At 33.5% G+C, this 17,696-nt stretch overlaps 2 protein-coding genes across 4 annotated transcripts; both read left to right on the forward strand.

The window, feature by feature from the left end:
- The first annotated feature begins 2,984 nt into the window (after nt 1-2,984).
- LOC141706598 (uncharacterized) lies at nt 2,985-7,703 on the forward strand. Of its 2 annotated transcripts, none has more exons than XM_074509367.1 (4): nt 2,985-3,225; nt 3,311-3,407; nt 5,322-5,711; nt 6,380-7,234. In XM_074509367.1, the coding sequence occupies exons 1-4, from the start codon at nt 3,119-3,121 to the stop codon at nt 6,449-6,451; spliced, it is 666 nt and encodes a 221-aa protein (XP_074365468.1). In that variant the 5' UTR covers nt 2,985-3,118; the 3' UTR covers nt 6,452-7,234. The 2 variants fall into 2 exon arrangements, with proteins under 2 accessions (XP_074365468.1, XP_074365467.1); XM_074509366.1 differs by lacking the exon at nt 6,380-7,234 and adding an exon at nt 7,284-7,703 and having other exon boundaries at nt 2,992-3,225.
- Nucleotides 7,704-11,685: 3,982 nt separating this feature from the next.
- Nucleotides 11,686-16,475, forward strand: LOC141706599 (zinc finger protein CONSTANS-LIKE 10). Of its 2 annotated transcripts, none has more exons than XM_074509369.1 (5): nt 11,686-11,828; nt 12,674-13,426; nt 14,278-14,499; nt 15,082-15,377; nt 15,662-16,475. In XM_074509369.1, the coding sequence occupies exons 2-5, from the start codon at nt 12,848-12,850 to the stop codon at nt 15,789-15,791; spliced, it is 1,227 nt and encodes a 408-aa protein (XP_074365470.1). In that variant the 5' UTR covers nt 11,686-11,828; nt 12,674-12,847; the 3' UTR covers nt 15,792-16,475. The 2 variants fall into 2 exon arrangements, with proteins under 2 accessions (XP_074365470.1, XP_074365469.1); XM_074509368.1 differs by having other exon boundaries at nt 11,697-11,832.
- Nucleotides 16,476-17,696: the final 1,221 nt, after the last annotated feature.

Consider the following 17,696-nt stretch of genomic DNA (forward strand, 5'->3'; position numbering starts at 1 on the left):
TACAACATTGCTCTAATGGCAAAGCATGTTTGGAAGTTTATTCATGAACCTCATTCGTTGGTATCCAGATTTTTTAAAGCGAAATATTTTGCTAACTCCCATGTTCTTCAGGCAAAGGCTCCCCCAGGTTCGAGTTTCATTTGGCAGGGCATTGTCACTGCTATGAACGAAGTTATGCAAGGCTACAGGTGGGTGTTGGGTTGGGGTGATTCGATCAGATGTACCAGAGATCCTTGGATCCATGGGAAGAGCGATTTTAAGGTTGATCAGACCAGGATGTATGCTGATAATAATTTGGTTGTGTCGCAGTTATTCATCCAGAACGAAAGGCGGTGGGACGCTGTAAAGGTTCTGCAAACTTTTTCTAGAGAGGATGCTGACCTTATTTTGGCAACTCGTATTCCGGAGCATCCTGTGGAAGATCGTCTGGCTTGGACTAGAACTACTAATGGAAAATATTCAGTTAAAACGGGATATCAATTATGGCATAATCGGAATGTGGGTGTAGGAGCTGTTCTGCAATCGAAAGGGTGGAGTAAGTTGTGGAGCTTAGACTTGCCTCACAAAATGAAGATTTTCCTCTGGCGTTTCTGCAGGAACAACATTCCAGTGAAGAGTAGGTTGAGTATGAAGGGAGTGCAGATCCCTCTTAGCTGTCCTATGTGTAACTCGGGACTTGAGGATATTTTCCATATCTTTTTTGAATGTCCTTTTGCAGCAGCTTGTTGGTCTGTTTGTGGTTATAATTATGATTTGACGAGCTCAGAAAATGCAGCTTCCTGGTTATTAGCCAAGTTAGACACAAGTTCTTCGGATGAAGTTTTATTAATTGCTAGAGTCTTGTGGGGTGTTTGGTTCTTCAGAAATCAGAAAGTCTGGGAGAATAAAGTGGTGACTGCGGATATTGCAATGGGGTGGAGTTCAAAGATTGTATTAGAGTGGAGAGAAGCAAGGGAGAAACGTTTCCTCCAACCAGCTGGAAGTTCGACTAGTAGCTCTCCGGCTGTATCCAAATGGCAAAAACCAGCGTTAGGAACTCTTACACTTAATGTTGACGCAACAGTAAAAGTGGGAGAATCGAAGTTTGCTATGGGATTGGTGTTAAGAGATCATAATGGGAGCCTGGTTAGTGGTAAAACAATGTGTAAAGCCATGACAATGTCTGTTTTTGAAGCTGAAGCATTAGCAGTGTTTGAAGGTTTGAAATGGCTTCTTACTATGCCATATGACAGAGTGGTCATTGAATCAGATTCTCTTCTAACCGTCCGGGCGCTTCAGAGTCCCGGTGATAATGTGTTGGAAGTCGGGATAATATTGAGTGCCTGCAGTAATATTTTGGATTCTAGACCAGGTTTCTCAGTTTCATTTGTTAAAAGGCAAGCGAATGGGGTTGCTCACTTGGTAGCTAAATTGCCCTGTTCTCTGAATTGTCAAAACGTGTTTACGTCTTCTTCAAGTATGTTGTCGGAGTCTCTCTTGTATGACATTTCTTAGTAATGTTATTTGTCTTTTATTCAAAAAAATAATCGGTTGAAAGTTATATTTTGATCCTTTTTTGTGTATCCGTAAAGGCAATAAATTTTTTTAAAATATTAAGCTTGGTTATATTCTAAATTAATATTTTTATGTTTGAGTAGTAAATGTAATGTAAGATAATGTTGATACAAATGCATCTTTGTTGCAAGAACATATTTCATTTCTTCGAGAAATAATGAACAATATTATGTACAACAAAATTAATCTTCAACCAGAATATGCCAATTTTAAGTTTCATGGATTATTTAAATTTTCCTTATTCTAATTTTCATGATGATAAGAAATTTCCGTGTGCGATGCACGGGGGCAAGATTGCTAGTTTCCCTTAGGCCCCATTTGTTAACGGGTGAATGAGTGACTATGAAGTGAACCATTCTTTTTTCCTCTGTTCAAATTGTTTGATTCAAATATTATGCATCTGGACGTCTAGATTTTTCTTGAATAAGTGTTGGACGAGTGGTCTTCTACATTTCCACTAAACAGTGAAATTATATTTATGTCATTTTGCTTTATATTTATGTCATTTTGCTTCTTTCAATTCTCCTGTAGCAATTTTATATTTTGTCATTTGATTAATATTATTCATCTTTTATTAAAAAACAATCTTATTGTCCTCCTGGTAGTATGCAAACACATGTTGTGGAATCTGTTTTGTGACTAAAAAAGTTTGTAAAATTTTAAATTTCATGTTTTATATTTAGAAAATAAAAGTTTAATTTAAATTACTTCTGAATGAATAAAAAATAATTAAATGTATAATTATTTGAATTAAAATAGAAAAATGCGTAAACTTTTTGAAGCTTATATATATATGGGGATGTCAATACATGAAATACTTTTTATATAGAGATGAACTATTATTTAAAGAATATAAATATATAATTTATTTCATTTTTCATCATATATAGTTATAAATTTTAATTACCAAATTAATGATAAATTGCACAATTTTTTATTTAAAAATTATTGTAATTTGATGAAATTGTTTAAAATTATTTTGTAGTAAAATCACAATAAAATCATAGTTATCCAAAATTATTTTAAAATAGAATCAAATTTTAAATCATTTTTTTTTCAAATTTCAATTGTTAAACTTTTTATTATATTTTAATAGATAATTATTATTCTACGTTAGCAATAAATTTGATGAAATTTTATAATAAAATCAAGGTTCTTTACGGTTTCATATATAAAAAGGGTTCTCTCTTGAAAAAACACACACAGATATATATAAATATATATATATATATATATTTAAAAAAATATTTTCATTTTTAATATGTTGTATTATCTTAATATTATTAGTGATTGTACTTTTCAAACAATCTTATTCATTACTATTCAGATTATTACTGATTCAAAAATTTTAACAATTCAGAAAATTTTGTTCAGATTTAACAAATGAGCCCTTACTCGAAATTGTTGAACCAAATAGAGGAAAAGGGGTTAACCAAACAGCCCCTTCAATTAATTTGAATTCTTCCGCAAGCCACACAACTTATATCCACTATCAAAACCTGTGCTTTTAACGGAAATGTTTTAAGGTACAGAGTGAATATTAATCGCCGGAGAAATAAAACAAATGAAGACCGCCGACAAAGTAATACTCCTCTTCGACGATTCCGACGGCTTCGCCGCCGCTATCTCCGACGGTCTCCAACCTAACCCTACCTCTTCTATTCAAACACTGTAAGTATCGATTACATTATGTATATATTCATAATAAATAACATAATAGTATAAATTAAAGTAAGTAATTGATTTTATGTAACAGAAAGGAGTGTTTAGATCTGTCATTAGAGAATTACGGAATTAAAGAGAAAGTGTCTGGAGATTTTACGCATTTTGTTCATTCCAGTGGTGCTTATCAGGTATTTTTAGCTTTCGAATTTGTTTCGTATAGTAGTTTCTTCGGTACGAGTTGTGTTAGTTTTGTAAGGACTGTGGAGTAATGTGATATGATGTAATTGTATGAAATTATGTATATGCCAATTGTGCTTACATTTTCTAGCTTTCGAATTTGTTTCGTAAACTAGTGTTATTTAAGTGTTGTAGTATTAGAAGGACTATTGAGTACTGTGATATGATGTAAACTAGTTTTTTCGATACGAGTTATGTTAGTATTGTAAGGAATACTGAGTATGATATGATGTAATTCTATGAAATTATGTATATGCCAATTGTGCTTACATTTTCTAGCTTTCGAATTTGTTTCGTAAACTAGTGTTATTTAAGAGTTGTAGTATTAGAAGGACTATTGAGTATTGTGATATGATGTAAACTAGTTTTTTCGATACGAGTTATGTTAGTATTGTAAGGAATACTGAGTAATATGATGTAATTCTATGAAATTATGTATATGCCAATTGTGCTTACATTTTTTAGCTTTCGAATTTGTTTCGTAAACTAGGTTTTTTCGATACGAGTTGTGTTAGTATTGGAAGGACTATTGAGCACAGTGATATGATGTAATTTTATGGAATTATGTATTTGCTGATTGTGTGTACATTTTTTAAATTTTGAATTTGTTTAGTAAACTAGGTTTTTTCGATACGAGTTGTTTTAGTATTGGAAGGACTATTGAGCACAGTGATATGATGTAGTTGTATGGAATTATGTATTTGCTGATTGTGTGTACATTTTTTAAATTTTGAATTTTTTTAGTAAACTAAGTTTTTTCGATACGAGTTTTGTTACTATTGAAAGGGCTATTGAGCACTTTGATATGATGCGATTGTGCAGAATTATGTATATGCCAATTGTGCGTGCATTTCTGTTAATGACTCGGACATGAGCTGTTGTTGTAGCTTTAGGGTACTTGTCGGGACGATGTTGATGTTGATTATTGTGTATTTGACATGGAGTAGGTTTTCTTTTTTAATCTTTACTGAGTTTTGAAACACTAGGCTTTCAAATTTGTTTCCCAAACATGCATTTACCGATACGAGGTGGGTCTACGAAATCAAACACGAGTCAAATTAGGGTGTCTTGTTAGGTTCGAGATGTGATTTTAAATTTATTAGGCGCAATTCTGAGCTCAAGCACTATCTTCGAGTCAAAAACAAAGAAGTACAACTGTACAAGCACGTGCTGACATTGTTGCTACTTACCTTGATTGAAGATGAAAAATCTATGACGGGTTTAAGATTTCTCATTATTTTCTAGGTCAACATTGGAATTACAATGTAAACTAACTCGTTGCTAATAATTTTGTTTTGACGATGTAATCTTTACCAACCATGTGTTTTCATCTTATGACATGTTCATCTGAGAAGTACCACTTTACTCGGTCTCGGTGGTATTAACTTTTCATATTTAAGCTGTTTGCCTATAGCCATATATTGTTTTGCAAAGATAATATGTGCTTGTCTGACAAATATGATGAAGAAGCCTGAATGGTAGGCATAGTCATAAAGACATATTTACAGACAACTTTTTGAACTATAAAGAGCAACTGAGAATCTACATATCTGCATATTGCAACTTACAAAACTCAATATTGCTTGTTTACCTCATAATTACAGTACATGTTCTTTCCTTTTCTTTTTAGTTTACTTCTTTACTCTTTCTCGCCGTGTGCTTAATATTTTGTATAATCTGATAGGAAACGAAATTGTAGAAAAAACTACCTGTTAGTTAAATTCCTCGGAATTTTTATTTGTTTTGTAGTAATAAAATTTGAGACTTTAAAAGTTCAGTCACATGATAAAAATATTCAAATTTCCAAATCTATTTACTCCAGTCTAAAAGTACACAGCACTACAATAACGTACTTCTCATTTCAGGTATCCATATTGCTTCTGCAAAAATGTGAGCCTCCAGTTTTGGCATGTGCTGTCAATGAAGCTATTGTATCAATAGCTGGTGAAAATTCGTCAAGCATACCTACTCTTATTATTCCGTTCCTACTGCCAGAGGCAAGGCTTAGGCTGGATGACAAAATTTCATTGAAAAATATTAATGCTACGCTCCATGGTATACAGATTGGTTCAGATACAGATACTATTAAAGCTTTGGTCAACAGCACTCAGAAGCTACCATCTTCCTTGCAAATTAATGATGAGGCCTTGGCATGCTCTGTTCAGTTGGCTCGTGTAATGAAAATACCTACCTTCCTTCTCGTTGGACGAAGTGGTCAAAACAAATCACGTAAAAGCTATGAAGAGGATTTGAAGGTACCAAATTCCTTAATTTATTATAATTTTATCTTTACCATCTTTTTGATTCACTGGTGATCCTGATCCACCTCATATTCAGTTAGGCATTTAGTTTTAAAGTTGTACATTTTGTTATTGTTGACGATATAGTCAAGTTCTAGCTTACCCTTCTTTTCAACTTTTCAAGATTTTCTATCTCACTGACCTTCAAAATGTGATCTATGTTTTTCATTTCCGATATGTTTTTAATCACGGTTGCCACCGACCACAAACGCCTATACTATGGTAAGAACAAAATCGAACAACCAGTTGCAGCTAGCATTTTTTGATTTGGTTTTGGGGACTCCGTTATGTCTGCGTGCTTTAGTACACATGGTTTAAAATATCATCATAGAAATTTCCACATCTTGATTTTGTTTTTTTAATAGTGAAGATTAAGCTTCCTTCTTTTTTTTACTATAGGCAAAATTCCACAGAGAGCTCTTAAATGAAGTACTAATTGAAGTGCTATATCTTCTGCTTTTCAATATTGCAAAATATGTTGCAGAACACATTGCAGGACATGTAGAACTCCAGTTAGTACTCTGCTAAACTAAACTCATTGAAGATAATGCAAGTAGTACTGTAGTAAACAAAACTTCGTGTCATTCTATTATTGAGTCAATTTTAACAATGTCTTATCGCAGCTGGCCGAGCTGGTTGGCTTAAGTAACGCCAAGCAGGAAGTCAACAGCTGCACACAGAAAACCAGCTCTTGACTGTTTAAGTTTGAAATGGCAAGATTGATACTGTTGCACATCACTATCTAGTTTCTTGGACAACTGATTTGTATAGCTAAAACTTGGTCCAAAAGTAATAGAAGCCAAGGCTAAGTTAGTCTAAATATAAGATTTTTATCTAAATAATTACATATGATTGTAGGAGTAAACATCTAACTGACCCTAGGTACATGTGTTACGTGTAGCGACCAGTGTCAATGGATGAAAAGATATCAAGTAATTTGCATAGATCAGAAAATTATTACAATTTACAAAGATGAGCTAGGTTAATTAATCAAATACATACCACCTATTAAACCGCTGAAGAAACGGAAAATTATATTTGTGAGACATTATATATTTGACTATGTATAGTGGGGCTTTTTTTAACTCGGGAATAAGAAAATACTAAATTACTAGAATAATAAAACTAAATACTTCGGTGACTAATATGGTTTACTCTGTTATATTACACTTATTTGTCTTAAGTGTGTGACTACACTGCAAAAAAGGTTTGAGACTTGGTACTGCTCAACACATTCTTGCCTCGTGTTGTATGCAAATTGGCTTACCAAATACCGATATGTGGGACTTATGTGTGTTGATGTTTGATAGTCCTCTTTTACAAATCAATTCTCTCCTGCATATGCTTCGCCTATTTATTATAGTCTTTTGCTATCTGAGTCTGTGGAATCTATATATTATAGTATTTTGCTATCTGCCTATGCATTGATAAATGCAGCTTGCAAATTGCAAAGTAATATCTATTTTAAATTTTTTGTTGTGTAATATTTCATTGCATGCCGTTTAATCTCCATGGAAACTTTTTTAGGTACTTTGTGGGATAGGAGAGGTTTTAGCAAGTTTGTCATCCCTGTGCTTCATAAGAGAGAAGATAAAATGGACTCCCACTAAGATATCAAGAGAGAGTGTGGAGCCCTGGCGTGCCTTGTATGGTTAAGATGTGCGTTTTGACTTTTATGCATACGTAGATTGTAATGGTAACAAACAAAGCATATTTTCTCTCATGAAGAATTAAATCCGACACTCCCAACAGTAATCTATTAAAAACAGTAATTAGATCAGAGCCAGCCATACATGGGCTACAGTTCTCTTTTTTTCAGTAATCTCTCTCTTTTATGTGTGGCTTTAGATCCCTCCTTTTTTCCTCATCTGAATATGTATTTGATCCCAATTCTATTGTGATAGTTTGTAATTGTTTGGAATTATGAGAAGAAATACTCTTACGGAAGATTATTATAGGTGCTTTAATATCTATCTGAAGTGTAGACAGATGCCTCAGATGCCACATCTGTTGATATGCCGAAGATCGACTTTGGTTGCTGCTTTTGAGGGTCGTTATTTGGTACTTCCCTAAACTTGCTGCTAGGTTTCATTTGATTATAAATCTCAAGGTTCTGCCATATAAAATTGGTCGAGTATCAAGTCGAATTTTTTTTCGGTTTGGTCCGGTTTTATATATCTGAAAATGAATGTCAGTCTTGTATAATATGCCAAGTGGTTTTATATATCTGAAAATGAATGTCAGTCAAGTAAAATATGCCAGGTGGTTTTATATATATCTGAAAATGAATGTCAGTCAAGTAAAATATGCCAAGTGGTTTTATATATCTGAAAATGAACGCGAGTCTAGTAAAATATGCCAAGTAATTTGCTATAAAGTATAAATAGACAATAGGTGTGCCTAGAGTCCCCGACACTTGACGTTTACAAAATTTTAAAACTTTGTTTATAAATTTAGGAATATGCTATGCAACACATATTGGGATCCCGAAATTTGATTTCGACTAAACTTGAGGACATGCCATGGTACCATGCAAGCTTAACCTCTTGAAACATTGCTGTAATTTATTTATTTCCAATTGGTTCACTTGAAATTAAAGAACTCTTCTGATTTTACCGACCCAAAAGAAAATGAGTGTTGGGTCGGCAACAAAAAGAAAATTTCATAATCATCCCATGAATCTCACGTGTCTTGTCAGTTGTGTGAAATGTGACACCGACTTTAGAGAAAATCACGAAGAGCTCGTATCAAACACTACACTACTACTAATCTTTAATTAATAATAATCGTGTGTTAAATAAATCTTATCTAACATACTGCTCCACAACTCTTACATCTTTATTTCAAGTATCCAGATTAAAATTTTTTTTTACCTTCCGTTATAAATATCCGCGAAAAAAACTTTTTTTTTCTCTAATATTTATAGCGGAAGGTAAAAAATCCTTTATGCGGATATTTATAATGGAAGGTAAAAAAAACTCTTTAATATTGAAATATAAATCCGACATTTCTCTAATATTGTGTCATTTAAACGGTGCCTGAGATACGATTGTGAGAATCAGGACCCTTGATTAATTTGTGTCATGGACCAAGACCATTAATTAATTAACTTTAAACTACATTATTAATTGGGTGTGATAGTTGAAGTACACCTCAAGACGCACACACTCATCACTAGTTCGTCCTGATGACAGGTGGGTGTTAATTCTACGATCCTCCTTTCGGTTACTTTTTGTTAATGCATTTATTTTTATCCCCACTGACTGTATAACACATGCTATAAAAATATCTTCAATTCGGAAACGTAAAATAAAGTGTCACGGAGTATCCCACCAACCCTACTGCAAGATATTTCTCCTCCTTTGCCGTATTCCCGTTATAGAAATCAGCTGATTTTTCAAAAATGACCGATATTGATTGATTTGATAAATCATCAGTAAAATTGATAAATTATTCAATTTTTATAATTTGCTCGACATATTTCGTAACTTAACAGACTTATTCATATTTCTGAAATCTGTAACAGTTGACGTGTTACATTTCAAGTTAATGTTTATTTTTGCCTAAACCTATAATTGTTCTCTGGCAATTATTTTTGTCATTTTCATAAAATTGGTCAAATTATCGGATGTTCAAAATTTGTCGGTTTTTATTTTTTGCTTCTAAAATAGTGACTCCTCGTCGAATTCCGTTAACTATTCGTCATTACTCCCTCCGTCTCTTTATACGTTTCCTATTTTGACTTCTGACACTATTCTTGATAAACGATTGACTATTAATTTACGTCTAATCTATAAAATTAAATATAGTCATTAGTGATCTTGTTGAATTCGTATTTATACGTACTTTAATACAATGAAGTTTTTATATTTAATACTAATAAAAAAATAAGGATATTAACAATAAAAAGCGTGTTTTGACAAATATGTCTCACATAAATAGGAAACGTTTTTAGGGACAGAGGGAGTAATTACTAATTTTATAGGAGAAAATAATATTTTTGTGACCGTAATTTATGCTGATTTTAATAAACTACTAATTTTTGTGTTAATTGACTAATTGGTCATATACTTGGTCGACTACATATACTTTTCGATTAGAATAATAAGAATGTTGCGATTGTTTATTGCATATACAAACAAAAGGCCATATGCGAAAGATGACATCTTATAAGATATTTTATCAGTTTCGATAGATATTTCTCAATGGTCCAGCTATTTTGTTATTAGTGGGATAATCAATAATGGAATTAAAATATCCAACTCTGCACATAATTTTCTTGTTCATGTAACGTTTCTTTTTTCCATGTGAACCATCTACTACTTCTCCGTCCCATAAAACGTCAGTCTTTTGACTTCTGACACTATCCATATTAAGCGATAACTATTAATTTACGTCTATTTTATAAGATCAAATACAGTCATGAGTGATCTTGTTGGATTTATATTTATGAGTAATTTAATATAATGAAATTTTTATATTTAATAATAATATAAAATTAAAGATATTAACAATCAAAAGTATGAATTAACAAACGTGTCCAACACAAATAGGAAACGTCTTTAGGGACGGAGGGAGTAGCATAAACTAAAAAATATATTAGTTTTGGATTATCAATCAAACTTTATGTTATTTCGTGTTCGTATTTCTGAATTAGATTTAATTTAAATGAATTATTATATAAACATATATATTATTTAAATTTCTATAATGTTGAATTAATGAGCTTGAATATTTCGTCATCAATAAAAAATATTCATTAAATAGTGTTGTAAAATGAACTAGATTTTGGTTCGTATTTCAAGCCGGGTCGGATATAAATCGGATATTACATCAAAAATTATTACTTTTTTTTTTTAATTTAACACATTTATGTACCCCTTATTCGACAAATTTTGAAGCCATATATCCATACCTGGGTGATTTTGGACTGTTGGTACATAGTATTTGCAAAGAAAAATAAATTTAAATTCAACGATTTTTTTACTGGCATGCTAAAAATTCATACTAGATAAGTTGTCAAAATTTTATTGGTGGAATTTTTTGTACATGGTGAGATCTATTTATTAAAAAGTTCTGCACTAAAAAAATTTAGGGGTCGTTTGGTTTAAGACATGTTATCGAGGAATCAGGCGAAGGTGATATAGGGTTGATGTATCATGTGAATATCATGTGTTTGGTTGAGTGTTGCAAAGAATATTTTTAATTTAAAATATTTTAATTCAATAATTTTAATTTAATTAAATATATTATTTTATTATTATTTTAATATATTTTTGGTTCATATATTTATTTTGGTATTAAACAGTTACATTTAAATATTTAAGTAGAAATTAAATAATAGTTATAAAGTTAATCTCATAACACCCACTATCTCCTACCCACCTCCTCCCTGGGTATGAAAAATTCATATTTTGGGGTTTTAAAAATGTGTATCAATTTTTTTTATCTAAACCAAATTCAGGTTAGAATGACTGAAATCCATACCAAAATTTGGCGAACCAAACACTCAGTCAGGCGAATACTAAAAATTCGTAAATTCAGTGTTACGTATTTGTCTATTTTCAGAAAATGAATGTAGCCGCAATAATAGAATGTGGGCAGCTAGTATTGTCCAAACTACCTCCTACAAATCTATCTAAAGATATTTATACAAACACTCACCTAATCACAATAAATACAAAATTTGGAATAAAAAACAATAATTTAGCTTCATCAAGTGTATAACCCACAGTAACCATTAAGCATCAAAATATCCTAATAATTCACAAAAATATCTTCCCATTTCTTAAAAAATTATGAAAAGTGAGCAAGTGGGGACCAAGACAGTGGTGGGGCCCACATATTTTAATTAAGAAAGTGACATGGGCCCACCTCACAACTCCCACCAGCTCAAACTCATCTGCACTTTTTGGACATGTTAGATATTTATTATAAGATGGTGCATAAAGCCAAAACAAGTTTTCAAAACACTAAATACCTCACCCTTTATATCAAAAAGATAGGTACAGATAAAAAGTCTGCTCTTTGTTTCAGCTTTGTGGACTTCTATTGTACATTGGCTTGCTTCAAGTTGGTAACTTTTATAATCTTGAGTTGTTATTCTTGTGATATGTTGTTGATTCTTATGTGGGTTTGTGTTTTTTTGCTTGAATTTGTGTTTTTTTGCTGTGTTATTGTTGATTTATAGTTAAAGTTTGGATTTTTACATGTCTGGAGTGGTTTCTTGAATCTAATGCTATGATATGTTGGGTCTTTGAGTTTTTATTTTGTTGATTCTTATGTGGGTTTGTGATTTTTTGCTTGAATTTGTGTTTTTGTGCTATGTTTTTTTTGATTTATAGTTAAAGTTCAGATTTTTACATGTATGGAGTGTTTTCTTGAATCTGATGCTAAGAGATATTGTGGTCTTTGATTTTTTATGTTGTTGTGGATGGATTTTTAGCTTGGCTCAAGTCTTGTACTAATTTCATGTTCATCTTACTTGTTGTTTCTGTATTTTTTTCTTTCAAACATCATTTTGCATGTGAAGATGTAGATTAAGATTGTATCTGTCAAAGAACTGAAACTCCATTAATAAAAGGAACTTGAGTTCTTTCTTTCATCTTTTGGATTCTTCTCACTGAATTATATTTTCTGGTTGTTTGATACTTGCTGATTTTGAAATTTCCCTGATCTTTAAAATTCTCTTCATATCTCTATTCCAAATGCTCATAGTTTGTTACTGTATGTCCTCTTAAGTTACTGTATTACTAAATCTGAAGTCTTGAACTTTGACACTGGTAGTGGTAACTGTTCTAATTGATTATAGTGAGAATGATTTGTATCTGTGAGTGACCTTTTCTTGCATTTTCTGCTGTAAAATTTAGTTAAGGCTGTCTTTTGATGTTATTAATCGTGTTCGTCTTTGGATGCAGATTGCTTTACATTGGAAGGGCAACAGGATTGGTTCAAGTCTTGCAGTTTTTAAACATAGAAGTTGGTGACCAGGTTTATCCAGGAAACTAGCTCTCTGAAGAAATTTATTTAGGAAATTACTTACTGTTGGTTGTGAATTTTGATCTAGACGCAAATTTTGCTTATTTGTGAATATGGGTTATCTGTGTGATTTCTGTGGGGAACAAAGATCAATGGTGTACTGTCGGTCTGATGCAGCCTGCTTATGTTTGTCGTGTGACCGCAGCGTGCATTCTGCAAATGCACTTTCGAAGCGCCATTCCAGGACACTTGTGTGTGAAAGATGCAACTTGCAGCCTGCATTTGTTAGATGTGTCGAGGAAAACTTATCTCTTTGTCAGAATTGTGATTGGGTGGCACATGGTAACTTAAATTCAGGCTCTGCACATAAGACACAAGCTGTCAACTGCTACTCTGGCTGCCCGTCTGCTGATGAACTCTCCAATATCTGGTCTTTTCTCTTGGATCTTCCTTCGGTTGTTGATTCAACTTGTGAACAGGGTATTGGTTCAATGAGCATTGCTGATAAAAGTCAAGCAAGCTTTGGAACTACTACGGGAAGCAACAATCAACAAGATCAATGTATTGATGCAAGTACCTTGAAACATGGAGATAAGTCAAACTTATGGAAAGGTTCTGCAGTGTCTAAAGTTGACAAGAAGAGAGCTGATGGAAACCGGCAACTTGAATCTGCAAAAGCTGCACCTCCAAAGGTAAATAATAATTTTTAGGTGACGAGGACAATCATTTGTAGAATTATACGGTGTTTAGTTGATAGTAGTAGTCTAGCATATGTTTATAATGTCGGCTAACTACCTCTAGCACTTCAGAACACTAATGTTTGATTAATTGTATCCATATTCTTTGGCACCCTAATTCTTACTTTTGTATCTCTAGCACCCTAATTTTTACTCAATTGTATCTAGCACCTTTCATGTCTTAGTCCCACATGCTTTGTCGGTTGTCAGAAGAAGGAAATGAATAATTGTACACACTGGAAATTTGCTAAAGACATGTGCTATAATTTCAGTGAATTCGTAGAGAGTAGGTGCTAGAGGTACAAATTAGCAAACATCAGTGTGCTAGTCTGCTAGTCCTAGATATACTAAAAATTAGGTGCTAAATTACTAGGGGTGCTAGAGGTATCTTAGCCTTTCGTGCCTTGTGATTATAGTTTTTGGCATCTCAAACTATCATTTTCTAATTTCCTGGGTACACCACTAAAGGTGCTAGAATGTTATCTCATTAGTTGAGTATTTTATACAAGTCTGGAATGACATCCAAAAGCAAAGGTTTGTATTATCTTCACATTAGCCTGCAGCTTTATTGCTTGTTTCATCTTTGTCGTGGAGTTTAAGAATATCAGCCAACAAGCAATATACTTGATCTCCTTCAGACTTTGCACAAGAATATATTCTAATGTCAAGATAAGTATGTAGCCTTCTAGCTGATTACAAGTGGCCCTGTCTTCCACAAGGAATTGTATTACTTGTTTAAAGTTATGGATTGTCAGTGCTTCCTTTACCTAATGATTTCCCTGACACTTTGTCTAATGTATCTGCAGATGGGATTTTCTGGAGCGAAAGAGCTTAATATACGTGAAGAGGATGATTACTACGAGGACTTCAATATGGATGAGCTTGACCTGAATATTGAGAAATATGAAGAACTCTTTGGTGTTGGCCATAACGATCCCCAACATCTTTTCAACGATGATGGAATTGACAGTTTGTTTGAAATGAAAGGCCTTGGGGCCAATTCCAGCTGCCAGGATGCATATGTTGAGGTATGCTTTTTCGTCCCATGCTGAGTTGTTTATAAAAACCTTTTTTTTTTTCTTTTTTTTTTGCTAAGCTATATAAACCTTCATTCCTTTGTAACCTCTTACACCTTTATCTGTTCAATGGAGTTACTTAGTTTTCTTGATAATCCAGTTTAGTACGTAACTTACTATCTTCTCTTCCCCTATGCAAAAACACTCAAACTTACAGATTTTACTACCCCTTTTTACATTAGTTAATATTCTTCTCTGATAACAGTCTTCTCCTGGAGATGGTTGTATATATCTCTAGTCATATGTTGTTTGACAGAGTTTTGTGCTTCTTTTGAAACCCTCATCCTGTAGTTCCTATAGTTCGGAAAAGAAGTGCTTAACAGTTATATCACAGTGGCCAATCAAAACTTTTTGTAAGAGAGTATTTTGTTTGTGCATTTTCAGCCTAAGAGATGTGTTCCAGTGTTTTAATAATGTCACAAGTTTTGTATGTTCTACAACAACCCGTCAGTCACAATGTTTTTTAACAGATTATATGAATTATATTTGTTTCAATTTGACAAAGATATGCTTACCGTTGCTTTTCTTCGACAGAAATCATCAATTGGATTGGAAAATATAGCACAGCCTACAGGCAGCAATGCTGCATCTGCTGATTCTATAATGAGCTGTAAGACTGAACCAAATGCTTGCTTTGCAAGGCAAACCTCCAATCTCTCATTTTCAGGTCTCACTGGAGACAGCAGCACTGGTGATTATCAAGACTGTGGGGCCTCTCCGATGCTTGTTATGGGAGAGCCACCGCCATGGTGTACTCCTGAAACTTCATTGGCTTCAAGTACCAGGAGTAGTGCTGTCCAGCGTTACAAGGATAAGAAGAAGACACGCAAGTAAGCTTACTCTCACATATTTTTCAATTTGATCAAGCTGAACCATTTGTTCACTAACATGTGAACATAAAATTGTATTTCATAAAAATTGATGTTAACACATGTCGTCATCTAAGATGTCTAGATTTCAATCTCTTTTATGTTGGGGTTTTAACTCACACGTGATTAGTGCATTTTCAGATCTTACATCAAGTATGTGCAGTTTGTATTTTTACATAAATTATTTTAATTATATTTATCTGTATATCTCTGAACTTCAACCATCTAAATTTCGATATTTGTAGATTTGAGAAGAGAGTGAGGTATGCTACACGGAAGGCAAGAGCAGATGTGAGAAAGCGTGTGAAAGGCCGTTTTGTGAAGGCTGGTGATGCTTTTGATTATGATCCTTTGAGCCAAACTCGAAGTTTCTGAAAGGTGAAATCTCTACCTACGTACGAGCAATGAATGATCAATATTCAATACCAAGTTGGAAGACCTGTAATATTACTTGGGAATGGACGACACTGATCAGTATGTCCTTGCTTGAGAGTAAAGCAGATCAATGTATCAGAAGAGGATGTGGAAAGTGCATGTATAGATTTTGTAGCTATAATCATGAAGAGACCCTAATTAGTCATAGCCAGTAAAATTAAGAAGTATTGTAGAATGTGGATACAGTAAAGTTTGCATGGTGAACCTTTTTTGCTGTATAGGAACCAGATGATTTGTCAAGCTCAGCAGAGTTCCAGGTCTTCTGGTTTCTCATTTGATATTGAACCCGTGCATCCTGCTCGTAGCAGATCTATGAACTACAGGACTTGGCGTAACGAGCAGCCAATTCAGTTGTGAGGTCTGGCATGAAGATTTTTGTTGTGTAACATGTTCTTTTGGTCAATTTTTGCATGTCATATATGCAGGATCAGTATATAAGCATCCGAAAACATAATAGATTCCAGAATCTGGCTATGCATTTGTAAACTAGTACCATTCGCTTGACATATATAGCTCTACATTGTTAGATTTTAGCCTGTAGGTCTTATTGCAGTATCCACTTCGAAACATTGATAGATTGCTGGAAGTTCTGAATGCTAGTTGTGCATCTGGGTTTTTTGAACCTAGTTAAATTGTAGTAGGTCTAATCTCCCGTCATTATCTTCATATTCATATCTGAGTCCGAGTCTTGGCACTTTTTATCTTTGCGGTAGTATACGAGCAAAGAAATCTTTCTTTGCTCGTATACGAACACAAAGATACTCTTTTTTCTGTGCATGGACACAGGAAAAAGAGTATCTAAATCTGTGTCGATCCGCAGCCTCTAAATGTCGAGAATTCGATCGTTCAACTCGAAAAAAATCGAGTCACAACGACATCGCCAGTATTCGACTTTCCACGGTTAGTTCATCAAAATACTCCTCTGACTGCATTGCACATGGGAATTAGGGAATATAATCTTGCCTAGCTCCTTCCCTGCCTCAAAACAAGGGATTTGCTAGCAAGTGTATGCATCTGTGATCTCCATACATTATATAACCTCTGATCACCTCCCTTGTCTTTTTTTTTGAAATGCATTGTCTCGTCCCTTCAGGGCGGGCAATAGCCGCCGAATGCGTGAGTTCTTAGTCGAAATCAGAATCCCGATACATATAAATCCCGATATTTTATATATGGTTATACTAAATGGAACTTAAAATTTTTGAGCCGTGTAATATGCTTATTCGTCTATAATCAGGATAGTCCTTGCATCCTCTACGCTTAATATGTAATGCCACGACGACTCCATCAGCAAAACGAAAATCATATTAGGGTAGCTCCATTACATTTAATAAAATATACTAACTTGCAATCAGAATATACGAGATCCGCGAACCGCGAAGGGGATTATTTTATTCCCGGATCCCCGCCCCAAACGGGGAAGGGGGATCCTCGCGGTGATTCGAAAAAATTCTTTATTTTTTTATCGTAGTTAACCCGCAACCGTTATCATTCGGGTGCGTACACCCGAACTGAGTAAGTGTTACGGGCTCACGCAATAGCAAGGTAAATCGCATTTAAGCGACAAGTTCTGGCTCAGGAGACATAATCATAAATTCTCCTTCCACGAATTCGAATATGTGAGCAAGGGGATAATTATCCCCTCTTTTGAATTAATATTTATTTCTAGCATCAATAATAAACAAAAATACTATTATTATAATTAAATAATACTACGATAAGTAAATTTAAATCATTTAGTAGATAAGAAATTGAAAATAATAATATATTATTTATATTTAAAAATCTTTTTGATGTATTTATATATATACAATATTATTTTTATTTAAAATATGAATTGGGGTC

This window comes from Apium graveolens, chromosome 2 (genome assembly GCF_009905375.1).
Source record: "Apium graveolens cultivar Ventura chromosome 2, ASM990537v1, whole genome shotgun sequence".
Lineage (NCBI taxonomy): Eukaryota > Viridiplantae > Streptophyta > Magnoliopsida > Apiales > Apiaceae > Apium > Apium graveolens.

Excerpts from the sequence above, each read along its gene's own strand:
- LOC141706598 (XM_074509366.1), top strand. The coding sequence starts at position 3,119 with ATGAAGACCGCCGACAAAGTAATACTCCTCTTCGACGATTCCGACGGC. Across the intron at positions 3,408-5,321 it reads ATTCCAGTGGTGCTTATCAG|GTATCCATATTGCTTCTGCA; the intron begins GTATTTTTAGCT and ends TTCTCATTTCAG. Across the intron at positions 5,712-7,283 it reads GCTATGAAGAGGATTTGAAG|GTACTTTGTGGGATAGGAGA; the intron begins GTACCAAATTCC and ends AAACTTTTTTAG.
- LOC141706599 (XM_074509369.1), top strand. The coding sequence starts at position 12,848 with ATGGGTTATCTGTGTGATTTCTGTGGGGAACAAAGATCAATGGTGTAC. Across the intron at positions 14,500-15,081 it reads GCCAGGATGCATATGTTGAG|AAATCATCAATTGGATTGGA; the intron begins GTATGCTTTTTC and ends TTTCTTCGACAG. Across the intron at positions 15,378-15,661 it reads GATAAGAAGAAGACACGCAA|ATTTGAGAAGAGAGTGAGGT; the intron begins GTAAGCTTACTC and ends CGATATTTGTAG.